This window comes from Alligator mississippiensis, chromosome 1 (assembly GCF_030867095.1).
Source record: "Alligator mississippiensis isolate rAllMis1 chromosome 1, rAllMis1, whole genome shotgun sequence".
In the NCBI taxonomy this organism is placed as follows: domain Eukaryota; kingdom Metazoa; phylum Chordata; order Crocodylia; family Alligatoridae; genus Alligator; species Alligator mississippiensis.
In genome coordinates, this window is record NC_081824.1 from 902,520 (window position 1) to 916,594 (window position 14,075).

Below are 14,075 nucleotides of genomic sequence, written 5' to 3' on the forward strand. Positions count from 1 at the left end.
AGGCAAAGAAGCACTCCTGTCTGCTTTAGGTTTACCAGATAACCCTAATAAAGGCAGGAGAGTGCCCTTGTGCTCAGCATCCTAAGCGGGGGGAGAAGGGAGCAAGAGAGGCACAAGCCCCGATCTCTGCATGGCAGAAACAGCCCTTCAGTGGCCAGCGGCAGCAGCAGGGCTAGAGCGGCTCGCATTGCCCAGCCGTGGGGACTGCCACACAGCCCTTCGCTGCACGGCTGGAAGAGCTGGATGCGGGGCACCTGGGCCAGGTAAGGCAATCCTCCTGCCCTGGAAGAGCAGGTACAGGGGCGTTTTTCCCAGGCGGCGGGATGCAATCCTTAGTTCCAGACCTTCCCAGCCCGGCTCTGCACACCGTGCATGGGGAAGTGTCACCTGGCCGCAGCAGCGATGGCAGCGCTGGGCTCTCGAACGGTGCCGCCAAACTCAAGACACTTGTGGAGGGGTGCCCCTGGATCTGAAAAGGTTGAGAGCCACTGTCAGAGGGAAATGTGTGAGCTGAGGTGTAGGCAGCAGTACGGCTCTACCTCAAGGTGAAGACAACGGGCTTCATCTTTATTCAGAAAACTGTAGGGAAAGCATATTGAAAAAGGAACTGAACATCCTAAAGCAGCGGGGGGAAAGTGATTTTACTAGTTGAATGATGGATGGTGACTCTTGTAAGAAAGAACCCAGGTGCTCTGAAAAAGAATAGAGTAAAACAGGCTGAACAAGCAGTTTTCACCAGGAGGGATTTATTCCGAAATGTACGGGGGTCTCCACACCTAACTCATCTCCCTTCGTCGCGCCCCGCAGTATCACTACCACGGATATCACCATGATCGATCTGCCTCTGGTTCAAGCCAAGAGTTAGGAAAAAATAAGCAGCTTTGTTTAGACCAAGTCTGCTCTGTTCTTTCACCTTCGATAGGAACACAACTGACGATCACACACAAGCTGCCTCCCCCCTCTCCTCTCTCACGTACCGACGCTGCCATCAGGTCTTGCTCCCGATTCCTCCATCACAGCTTTTGAAAAAGTCTAGCCCTTGTTTTCTTGCTTTGTCCTGAAATGAGATTCATTTTTATCATCTCCTACTTGGGTCAGGCACGAGCTTCTTTTGGGTGCTGCAGCTGGCAGTCCGAATTACAAGGGATCGTTCCTGTTTACTAACTATTTACCTGAAACCATCAATCACGTCGTGGTTAGCTGCATGTTAACTGCACAAACACATTCCTAGGCTGGCAAAGCTTATTACAGCATCTGGCACTAAATGTCACATTGACATCCCATTATTTGTTTGTTGTGTCAGCTAATTACTTGTTCAATTTCCACTAGCAAAGGAGCCTCGTTAGCTTCAATTCCACCACAAGGGCAGAGCCTAACTCTTCTGCAGGTTTTAAATAGATCCAGTTTGCCTCTTTACTTATACAAGAAAAATCAATACAATTACTTGGCTCAAAATTAAATATTTTGATATTTCCCAGTTCAGGAACACTCGGACAAAAGATACCATTTTTCATAAATCACTGTGTCAGGACTAGGATTTCACATTAACTTTTCATGTAATATTTTGCTCCAAAACTATTAGGTTACAATTAACATTTAATAGACATTTTTATTCACAGCCGCATTTTCTTTCTGCTGCAAAGCACTGGGTTGTTCTTCACGAAAAGAAAACGTGCATAGCGGCAGACTTTTTAAAATGAACACGAACTTCTCATCAAGCTTGGACTTTGTCAACATTTACCACTGATGCATGTTCAGCGGAAAATTAGTCTCACCATTGCTTACTTGTCTCTTATTCTACGAACATTTCCTCCCATTTGTCAGACAGAAATGCTAATTTAATAATCTGCGCGCATACCTTCTTTGGCTTTTCGATCCCCTTTAATCATTAGGTTAAAGTCATCATTAATTTCTGTAATAAATATTCTCCATCCCATAATTAATACAAACAAGCGTAAATGTTGTTATTCCCAGCGGACTACATCGAAGCAAGATGAATTAAGGCTATGCTTTCAGTTCACAAACGCCCAGAAACGTCAGAGCAACACTAAAACGGCCCAATACTCTGGCCTTGCTCCCGGAGCAGGCTGAGGAAGGCAAGGCTGACCAGCGTTCCCGGTGCTTACGACCTGTTCAGAACAGCGCTGGCGACGACCCGCCTTCATACGCGCGCCACGTCCTCGCATCTGCACCGCTGGCAGCATCCTCGCAGGACCGCGCAAAATGGAAGATCGCTGCTTTTGGAACAGGGGACCCAGCTTGTCTCAGACCAGCAAATCCCAATGCACCAAATAATGGCAGAGGAGGGGACTCTGAACTTTGTACAGTGGACCGGATCCTGCTGGATTCAGGTGGCTTGGTGTAATGGGATGGCATCCCTTCTCCGAGACGTCTCATCGGCTCTTGGCCCTTCCCAGTCCTGCTCTCTCGTCCCTTCAGTCCTGGATTCACCCCAGGCGTCACTCTTTCCTCCCATTCACTCACTGCAATATCTGTCCTGTCAAACTCGAGCTGAGGTTCACCACCGGTCCCCAAGTCAGGCCGTGCTCTGGCACTGTGGGATGTCACCACAGAAAATCCCATAACCAGGTTTTCCTTCCTCCACTACCATTTGTCCTCTTTCTCCCTTCAGTTTTGCCATCCTCGGAGCTGAATGATTCGACTTCCCCAACACGACTGAATCTCACACTCTCACGGCTGGAGTCTTTACCAGCTTTAATTCCCTCCTGAAACCTGTCCATTTTCCTGCTTCCTCTCTTGTCTCTCTACACAAGATGACATTGATAACCAAATATTACAACCTCTTATCTCCCCGGCATGCCTCCCATTCTCCTCTTACAATTCCAGAGGATAGAAACGAAAAAGCAAGTAATAACATGACGATAGGGCTGAGATTAAAGGGAATTTAGGTATGACCCAATAAGTAAGAATGGTGATGCTGAACACAAGATCACAGGGCAGTAGACCTTACAAGGTCTAGCTGGAGCCCAGGACCGTCTCTGACTGAATCACCCCGGCCGTGTGTCTGCCCCACCCGTCTTTGAACATTTCCGTGGATGGAGACCCCAGTTTCTCCAGGTAACCTGTACCCACGCTTCACCACCCTCCGTCTGAAAGCGCCTCCTCATTTCCATCCGGAAGTTCCTCTGCTACAGTTCGAGGCCAGTGCTCCTAATCCTGTCCCCAACAGCTGACGGGAAACGTGGATCTCCATCTCCCTTACATCGCCCTTCAGGTATCTGAAGAGTATTATCAACGCTGCCCCCTCAGTCTTCTCTTCTCCAGACTAAATAACCCTACTTCTTGCAGCCTTTCCTTATACATTATCCTTCCCAGGCGCTGCACTGGACTTCTTCCGATCTGTCAACATCCTTTTCTAAGGCTGGGTCCCAAAACGGGGCACAGTGCTCCAGGTGATGCCTCAGCATGGGGAGACAAAGCTAGGATAGCTAATGGGAATGAGTACAGAAAGAGAAAGCATCACATCCAGGGAGCATTCAGACCTCTGCACCCTGGAGGAGAGGTGGGATCAGATCCAGAGTCTTCATATGCATCGCTCCCCCCCGCTTGGTGCTATCTTGCAGGTGGCGGAGTAGTAGAAATGCTGGAGGGCCGGGCTGGGATTCAGAGAGACCTCGACAAACTGGAGGATTGGGCCAAGAGCAGTCTCATGCGGTTCAACAAGCATGAGTGCAAAGACAAGGACAGCAAAACATCAAAATGGGCAGTATCCATAACACTTTGCACTTCTAGCTGTCATGTAATAAGTATCCCGAAAGGACGGATCTGAGCTTCCCAACTTCAGAGATAATTTCTGGGGCATCCAAAACGGCAAACCGAGATTCTGGCAGAAGACGAACAAGAACAAGAGCACTGTTAAAAACACTTCGCAATGTTTTATATATTTGAAAAGAACAAGAACTCCGGCTCACAATTTCAAAACCATACTGATGGAAATCTTATAGGAAACCAAAGACAAAGAACTGAATGAGCTGTAACACAAGGAAACCGTGCAACCTAACAGCCATGCTGACACGATCCTTTTACGACACGATCTTTTTTCCTCTCAAATTAAAAAAAAGAAAGACCGGATGCTCTTTTAATTTCTATTCCAAGTAAAAACGTATGGGCTTTCTAATACTGCAACTGTGGAATACGAATTCAGCAGGAAGAGCTTGTACGTATGATCAGACGTGAACTGACTGACTTTCAAGGTGGAAAACAGTCGCTGCTTTGGAGAGGACTGCAGAAGAAGCTGGTGTCTGTCGCCTTCCCTTAGTGAAAGTAGTGCGCAGCAGGCAATTGAGCAGGATCATAAAAGTTACATGACACTCAGGACTAGGACATGTAATGTAGGATGCTGCCCAAGGTATTTAGGAAATGAGCATCAGGAACATAGGAAAGTGGGGCTGCAAGGGCCCTAACAAGGTCTTCTAGCCCAGGCCCCGCCCAAGTCAGGATCATCCCTGGCTAAGCGAACCCAGCCAATTCTCTGTCTGAACTGCTCTTGAAGATGTCCAAGGATGGAGATTTCGCAACTCCTCTAAGTAGCTGGTTTCAATTAACCACCTTCAGAGCGAGGCAGTTCTTCCTGTCTCCAACCTAAATTTCCTCTGCTGCAGTTCGAGGCCTTTGCTCCTGGTTCTGTCCCCAACAAGTGACAAGAGAAGTCTATCTCCATCCCCCTTACAATTGCCCTTCAGGTATTTGAAGATGTTATCAAACCCCTCCTCAGCCTGCTCTTCTCCAGGCTAAATAACTCGAGTTCTTCCAGCCTTCCCTCATCGTCAGTCATGCTTTCCATACCTCTCATCATTTTTGTCACACGGTCTGACTTCCCAGGGCCCAAAACTGGACGCGATACTCCAGATGAAGTGTCACCAGTGCTAGAGAGAGCCATGGATTCACTGCCCTTGACTTGCAGGTGGCACTCCTGCAGATCAACACAACCCAGGATGCTGTAGGCTCTTATTGCATCAAGGCTACGCTGGCAGCTCATACTCAGCTTATGGTCCACTGTAAGCCCCAGGTCCTTCCCGGCAGTATCGCAGCCTGCCCAGTCATCCCCCACACTGTATTCGTACATGCGGCTAGTCTGTCTTCAGGGCAGGACTTTGCATTTATCTTTGCTGGTTTTCATCTGATTGGTTTCAGACCTTTTCTCCAATTTATCCAGCTCATTTGGCTTCCTAGCCCCATCCTCCAGAGTGTCGGCAGCTCTACCCAACTTGCTGTTGTCCACAGATTTGCTAAACACGTGCTCGATCCCATCATCCAAATTATTTATGAAGATGTTAAACCAGTGATTCTCAGCCAGGTACACGGGCCACACAACTTTTTGTTTTTTTACACTTGGGCTAATACGATTCACAAGATAAACCCACAGATTTCACATAGGAATTCACAGTGTTCATTATGATCTGCTGCGGGCTTTCTGAGTTCTTTAAAGCATAACAATTCCTCTATTATTTTTCTGTAGTCAAAAAATGAGTGATAATTAAGAGCTGGCATTTGCCATTTTCTGAGGGAGCTCTTGCATCTAAAAAGGTTAATAACTGCTGTTTTAAGCAATACCAGACCCAGGACAGACCCTGGGGAGCCCCAATTGAAACCACTTCCAAACTAGACATTGAGCCATTGATTATTACTCATTGAACACGATGATCCAACCAATTATGTATCCACTTTACACAGTGGATGGAAGTACTGTATTCCTTTAGCTATTTAATGAGAATGTCATGGGAGACAGTATTCAAAACCTTGACAAAATCAAGATAAACCACATCCACTGCTCTCCACTATTCCAAGAGTTTGTCACTTTGCCATAGAAGGAAAAAAACATGGCCAGGCATGATTTGCTTTTGATAATCCATGCTGGCTGTCCCTGATCATCTGGTTCTCCTCCAGACGCTTCAAAGGATTCCTTGACGACCTGTTCAGTGATCTTTCCAGGTATCAAGATCAGACTGACTGATCTGTAATCCCTTGGATCCTCCTCCTGACCCTTCCTAAAGATGGGCACCATATTTGCTCTTTTCCAGTCATCCAAGACTCCCCTGAGCTCCAGGAGTCCTCAAAGAGGACAGCCAACGTCCCTGAAATCCCCGCAGTCCACTCCTCCACTACTCCGGGGTGCATCTCGTCTGCCCCACTGACCTGAAATCATCCAGCCTCCCTAAACAATCAACCTGTTCTTCCACTGCTCTAGGCTGTTTGCCACCTCCCTTATCATTGGTGACAACTGTATTCATCATCTGGTCCCTGACTTTATTTATGAAGGCCGAAGTAAAAAAAAGCTATTAAACACTTCAGCCCTCTCATTAGGAACTCAACTGCCTTCATAACTGATACCTCAACCCTTCTTCAAGGGAATGGTATTATGCTCGTCTTTCTCCTGGCACCACCAGAGAAGCTGACCTACCACGGGGGCGGGGCACAGGTAGCACACTCAAATGGGAGAGAGCCGCACCATTTCAACAGACCCCTAGGGACGATTCTCATTGAATAAGGTAATTTCACTAGGAGCTATTACAGACTCACAGCCCTGTGGACTGGCCAGAGGGTCCTCATATTCCTGTGTGCTTGCTGACAAGTCTGAAGCTGTCTGGAGTGTCTCAAACCAGCTAATGCAGCAAGGCCAGCTGCCTGCATTCCCGCAGCCAAACTTCTCTAACAGAGCCATCTGTGCTACGGCCTTCATTGCTACACCGGGAGCTCAGCCTGTCTCCTCTCCGGTGCAACGTATGCAGGCTTTCTCCTGGCTCTGACACTCTGGGGACCCTTCTCTCTTTTTTTTCTTAGGGAGGGGGATCAGGCATCACATTTCACCATGTAATATGAGGGGGCGAAGAGAGATGTGCAACCGTAGTGTGGGTTGTAATCTGGCCCCCATACAGGTCTCTCTGACCTTTATTAATATCCCGCTGCTACAGCCTTCTGGTCCTCTTTAGTGGGTGTGGAGGGCAAGGACCCTACGATCACTCCACAAACGCCTCCAGACTGTCGCTACAACCTAAGCTGCGGCTTTCGTAGCCTTGATCTGAGCCTGAATACAGCGTTTACAGCCTTGAAAGCTAGTATTTCACCATAAAGCACATTCTCATCCACGTGGACTGGACATAGAACATGTCTTCATACCCTAATGTAAAATCATACTCCCCTGAAGAAATATGGAAGATAAGTACTTTTTAGCTCTCTTACTTGAATGCACTGTTTTTACTATTGCAACACCACATAAAGAGCCCTCATTGTACTAGAAACTGTTCAGACGTAGTAACAGACAACGACTGCCCTGAAAAGCTGCAATCTAAAAAGGCAAAAATCAAAAGGACGAAAATGGAAAGCGGCAAAAAGCTGCGAGATGACTCGCCCAAAACTGCACGGCAGATGGAAGCAAAGCTGGAAACTGAATCCACAGGTCCTGACTCCCAGCACAGCGTCCTTTTGTACAGGACTACTCTGGATTTTCCCAAAATGCAAACTATACAAGAGGATGAAGGTGTGAAGAGAAGATGTGCAGCATGCACAAAAGTTCACTAAGTGACTCTGAAGATTATATTATTCTTTAGATGGAAACAAACTAATCTGAATTAGAGCTCAATATTAAATATCACCACTGGGTTGTCATGAGCAAAACCAGACCCAGTGAAATAACCTTTGAAGTGGCCGAGAAATCATTTTAACAGACAGTGGCAGTGCTTTGAAAATCCTCCTAAAATGAAACTGAAATGGTTTGGAAGCATCCCTGAAATATTCATTGAATTTCAGCTAAAACACATATAGCCCAGCCTTGGTGCGAGGGTTTCCATTTGTGCTGTTCCGCAGCATAATAAACCACCTGACTGGCAGGGTACTACTGGAACAGCGGTTTTGGGGACTAGGCCGCAGGGCCTGGCTGGAGGCAGAGTGGTTCAATGGTGAATGTGTCAACATTTAAAGAAAGGGAAATCTGACCACTGCTGGTCTTCTTGGCACACATTCACTTGACCCATTACTGAAGTAACATCTCCTAGCAGTCAAATGAAGCGATTCAGTGCTCTTGTTAATCCGTGCATGAGATAAAACTTCTTCCTCTTGTAGTTTTGGGATCAGAACCGTCAGCTTTTGGTCATACAAGCAGTCACCCTGACTTCACTAGAACCGCTCTCGTCTCAGATGTTATACACACATACAGTCATGGAATAAGGTTCGCCCTTTTCAAATGAAGTTATCCTGATTTTCTCTGGTTAAAAACTTGTATGCATCAATCAGAATGAAGGAAACCCAAAGAACCCAAAGAATGAAATGCAAATTTTGGTTACTGATGATCTTGGAGTCACAGGAAAAAATAAACACTGAAGAAAGTCCTGCTTGCCATCAGACCGGGCAGCATCCCCACTGCAGCAAATCCAGCCTTAAAAGCTCAATAACTCAAGCTGGTTTTTCCTAACATGCCTCAACCAGGGCACATAGTTATCTATTCGTTTTTAATTTTATAGACCATTTATACCCTGCTTGTTTTGTTAACATGACAAGTCATTAACTGAAGAGAACAAACCACTCCTAGCTCGGAAATGAACAGTCGCATTAAAAGAAAATTTCTTTTTATGACTTTAATTTTACAGGGAAAAGGAGTCCAATTATATTCCATTAAATCAGATCCAACAACCCCCGATGCATAGGAATTAAATAACAACGGTAAAAGCAAACAACTGTTCAGTGATGCAAACACTGAAAAACCAATCACGTGGCCAAGACAGAATTAGCATAACTCAAAACTGTAGCTTTCGAGAAGCTCAGCGATAGACTACATGCCTCTACTGTGCCATTACCTAGTCCTACTTCTATTAATATCATGCTACGGTATCTTCTGTGCTCTTTCTATGACGACGACGACGCACTGGCATTTCACTATGCTATGATCACCTTCGCTACTGGACTACTCTCACCTTTCCATAGTCTGTATTTTGACAGGCTACATACACTTCAGCTCTTCCTCAATGGCTGCCAAAACTGTTAAAAGGGGATGATAAAAGGCCAGTCAATCAAAATCACAAGACATTAGAAAAGGGAAAGAGCATGCATTAATATAATCAAGGACTGAACGACATTAAAACTCTGATAGCCTAGTTCTCAATGCAGAAAGTGCAACAAAACAGAGAAAACCCCTCCAGAGAGTGCTCCTTGTGACGATGACTAGAGACCTACTAGGGACCTTGCTATTTTGTGGAAACTGAAAAATTGGGCATCGTCTGTAAAATCTGCAAAAATCAAAAATAAGAAAGACTTCCTAAAAATAAAATGCTGGCTCCACAGTGGGAGCCAGCAGTCCTCATGGCTGGTGCGGCCCAGCCTGCAGCCAGTCGGGATGGGGCGGGGGGGCTGCTGGCACGAAGGGGAGCAGCCGCCAAGACGGCAACCTCCTCCTCCCCCCAGATTGGTTGAGAGGGCTGCGAGGGGTGGGGCCACATGACGGACAGCACTCTTGGCCGTCAATAAGTGGCAAAGGGTGGGGCCACAGGGACCCCCTTGGCCGATCAGCTGCAAGGGGCAGGCTCGCGGTGAAAATGGCTCTGTGCACTGTGAGCAGCCCACAAAAATCCCTTTTGCTCGTTGCAACTTCGGTAGATCCCAATCATGACATGAAAACAGGAAGCATACCAGCTTAATTCTGTCCTGAAACTGCAATGTTGGTATCCTTATTGGATCCAGTGCACAAAACTAGTGAGTTTATTTAAATTATAGCCCCTCATTTTACCTTTCTCCCCTTATTCTTCTCCAAGCTATTTGTTTAGTTTTTGCTGATATGAAAAAAAGGGTTTTCAGAAAGCAGGGTGGTAGTTACTGATTGTCTTCTTGGAGGTTTTGTTTATCACACATAAGAGATGCCAGAATTTGGGGTCTAAATTTTGATGCCCAAAACTAATGAGTACAAGAAGTAGAAATATCAGACTGATCTGTCCAAATGCATCAGTGCCACAATGGCTCTTTGTTATAACCCTTCTGCCAGCTTCACAAAAGGCCACAGTGAACCTGAACAAACAACACTACTGAGCAGGAAAACATGGCATACAAGTTGGAGACAAACAAATGAATAACTTATAAATCCAAGACTCCTAGAAAGCCATAGAGAGTTATACATGAAGTTCAGGTGGACCAGTAATGGTATCTTAAAACCCTTCCATAAAATATGAATACAGAAGAAGATACAACCTATAAAAGACATTGCTTTGTTTATATCGTTTAATCTATGGCAAAATCCATAGAAGCTGAGATCGGAGCTAACAAGATGCAGAATAGGTTCAATTCCCGTTCGAGCTGAGTGGGAGCTGAAGCTGCGTAGTACCCTGCAAGGCTGGGCCCTTTCTCCATGATAAAAAACAGAAGTTAAACAATCAGTGGTAAATCTAAACGATCCTAAAGGAGCCAAGTACAGTAATCAAACATATCCACATACATCTTGTGTGGCATCATGCGTGTAGTTTTAAGCTTGCCGAAACAGAACGGGCATACAAATGGCTACTCACACTATATGAGCAAGATCAAGTGGCTTCTCTGGCTGTTCAGGAAAGACAGGATGCGGCGGCTCTCTAGTTGGTACGCAACCAAAAGATTTACTAATTGCATGGCTCAGCTTCTTTGCAGGTGATTTCTGTTTAAAAGAATAAAACAATAAATTGAACATTTCAAACTGGCGATCTGTCGAATGAGAGAACACAGAAGTGAAAAATGTGCAGCTTTAAAAATACAGAACATCTTTGTTTAAATTATACTGTGGCTAGCGGATTAGTACAAAGTTAATACTTCATGCACGTCATATAAGACCAGTCGTGTGGAAAGGGCCTCAACTGAATTAATCTCCATGTTCTCTTTAAGATGGGATCTTGAAGGTGATAGCCTTCCAACTTTAAGCAATATCCAAAATTTGATTCCTGACCTTTCTATCAGAGTTCACAGCAAAAGATCACCACGGCCTGTTATGGGATTTCAGCTATTTTAGTGGCTTTTTGGAGCTGCCCTGTTGAAATTCAATGCACTGCTTCATTATGAATTGCCAACCGCTCCCCCCAGAACTGAGCAGGTTCTACTTAAGCAGAAGAGGAAGGAAAGAAATCCTTAAGGATTCCTTAGCAGTTGGAAAGCTTTCGCTAGTACAGACTGGAGATGGATAGTAATGCAGGATAAAAATTAATATGATTTTTTCCTGAAAAGCATACATGCAGGTAAATTCTCCACAACGCAAATAGATTAAAATAATGAGGTCACCAGTTCCACTCGGCAAATTTTAGTAAACAAAAGAAAAGTGAATGTACCAAAGCAGCGGAAGCTCAGTCCATCAGAGGAAAAGGCTGTGATCTGCTAGCATCAAGTATGCATGCATGGCAGGAGGCACGATTATTGGGACTGGAGACCAGATTGCACCATGCCGTTAAATGCACGCGCACCAAGAGCCTACAACACAAGCCCTTGCAAGCCGCGTTGCTGTTCCTCTGCCAGTGGGCGACCAGGGAGAGCACACGGCTTGACAGGCTTATCGCTGGAATGAACCACAATGAAGTTAAACGAGCCACAATTAACTTACGGGCGCGTGCAGCCAGGTCTCAGGGAAAAACTGTCAGCACATTTTATCCGGCATATCTCACAGGTACTTGAAGTAAGCCAGCGAGTGCAGATGTCTCCTGGAAGGCAGCCTCTTGCTTCAGGAGCCTACACATGTACTAGTCGATTGGTCCTCAATCTTTGGCCCGTGGGCCAAATGCAGCCCAGAGCCACATCGTCCCGCCCACAGGGCTCCCCGTAGGTCTGGAAGTCTGGTGGAGGGGGAGTGGCAGCAATATTAATCACTCCCGGAGCCACGGCAATTAACAATGTCACTGCTCCCCCGCTGTCAAACCCCTGGACCCGTGAGGAACGCAGCAGTAGAGATGGCACGGCCTCGTGTGCTGGCAGACTGGGCCATGCCCTGGCCAGGTCCAGCACCTGGGGAGGGGCTGGCATACGGTGCAGCAGCCAGACCTGGAGCCACACCTGGAGCACGGGGCCCGGCCAGCGCCCCAGATCACACCTGCAGACTGACCCTGCAAGCTGGATCAGGTCCACGGACCAACCCCACACAAATCACATGCATGAGGGTTCAGCTGGAACGTAGGCAGCCGGGCCTGCAGTAGGCGACTAGGGTGATCTGGGGGGCACAGGTTCCCAGAGCTGACGGGAGATGCAAGGGACAACCCGAGACGTGAGCCAAGGCCAGGTGCCGGGGTCAGAGAACCAGTGCCGAGTTCCAAGGAAGATCCAGGGCCAAGGACGCCAGGCCAGGCGGGGATGCCGGGGAAACCAGAGAGAGCAGAGCCAGCGCGGAGGTTCAGGAACGATTCAAGACCGGGGTCAGAGCAGTCTCAGGAGCCAGGACAAGAGGAGAGCCGTGAATGAGAGGCTGGGCAGACAGACCGAGGCTGCGTGACGGCCTGCAGGTGTGCTTACAAGGGGCGAGCGGCACGTGCGACAGCCAATCCGGCTGCAGAGCCAGGGATCGGGGCAGGTGCAGTAGCTCAGGTGCGTGGCCCAGCCAGACGAGCTTCTGGCCCCTGGCCCGACCCCATGCACCCAGCCGACGGGACTGGATAGGCTGAGCACCACTTCAAGCACCAGGGAAGTATGCGAGATAAAATACACCAACACTTTTCCCCCGGACAGCGCTGTGTCCCTCTTAGTTAACTGCCGGTCATTCGAGCTAATTGCCAGTCATCTCAGGAACATGCCTGTCAGGCTGCGTCTCGCTGCTAGCCGAGGGCAGCAATGCAGCTTGGAAGGGCGACGTGGTCTGATCCAGGACAATCGGGACTGCCTCAAATGAGGCATCTGCTTACAGCCTCTAGTTTTAACCTTGAATGCAAGAGTTAAAGCGTCGACATTTTTTGCCATATTTGTTCACTGCAGATGCAGGCAGACCCAACCACGACACTTTAGCAGCTTATATCCCTGTCCAATTTTGCTGAAACTGTTGTTACATCCATCTGCACCCACCAACTCTGTGCCCTCGAACCACCCTTTCCTGCCGCTGCCTTCTGCCAAACCTGCTGCCTTACGGTCTGCAACCATGCTTTTCTCTCCCGGGTCTGGTAGTCTCTGCTCCGTGCTTTCCTCCTGCTCGTTACAAAAGCATTGATGACGCCCCGGCCCAAGACCCCGTCTCCTGTTTACTGTCATGGTGCTGTGTTTTTGGCTAGGTCGTTCCCTCGTGTCCAGCTGCTGCGGGGGTATCTCTGCAGCCTGCATCACCGTCCCCAGGAACACCTGAACTGGTGCAAGGTGCCAACCCTTTGCCCAGGGGCCAAAAGTAGGCAAGTTATCTCTCTGCGCTCTCCAGCTCGGTGGCTTCTCCTCCCCGAGCTAGCTCATTTACTCAGCTATCTTTACACTACCCTGCAGCCTGAGCTGCAGAGCTACCCTGTGCCTGCTTTTAGCACTACAGTCTCCACAGCAGGTATGGCCTCTTCTTTATTTGTGTTGCTTACTGCACCATTTTGAGGCGGTTTTGTTGCCACATAAATTGAATATTTTTATCTAGAGAACTGGATACAGAGATATTGTAAGTAATAGCCGTTCATGATAATTATGAACTGTCATTTTGTTGTGAGAAAAAAAACTGAAATATAATGGCCTGTGGTAGGCAGGAGGTCAGAAGAGATAAGCTAATGGTCCCCTCGTGAACTGAAATGCTATCACATTACAACTGCTGTCCTTCAATTAAAAAAAAAAGAAAAAGTCAGAAGTGTAGCTAATGAACACAAAATGCCAAGACTTTTGCTTTACATCTACTGGCACTTAGCAGTTGAGCATTGTTGGTCAAACCATCGATTCCACTTCCCTATGGCATGCGGGTTTCCCACTCGCATGCTGCAGCAACGTGTGCGATGGACTTTTCCCATCCCAAAACCTAAAGCAATCCGAAGGGTTAAATGAGGACGCCCCTTTTCCGAGAAAATTACCTCTCGGCAGAGCTCTAGGTTCCTTTCCAGAATCCCAGTTTTGGGGACTGACGATATTATCTACGGGAGGGGAACGTCGGACGGCTGGCAGCTGCAGAACGAATGATC

At 47.4% G+C, this 14,075-nt stretch overlaps 1 protein-coding gene across 13 annotated transcripts in view; it reads right to left on the reverse strand.

Moving 5' to 3' along the window:
* The window catches only part of DTNB (dystrobrevin beta), a 296,518-nt gene that overhangs the window by 175,088 nt on the left and 107,355 nt on the right, over positions 1 to 14,075 (reverse strand). For all 13 annotated transcript variants that reach the window (XR_009462220.1, XM_019497687.2, XM_019497682.2 and 10 more), the window contains one exon: positions 10,506 to 10,630. Coding sequence is in view for 12 of the 13 variants with exons in the window: in XM_019497687.2 (XP_019353232.1) it covers positions 10,506 to 10,630 (125 nt within the window). In the remaining variant the exon portion in view is untranslated. The remainder of the gene's footprint in view (positions 1 to 10,505; positions 10,631 to 14,075) is intronic.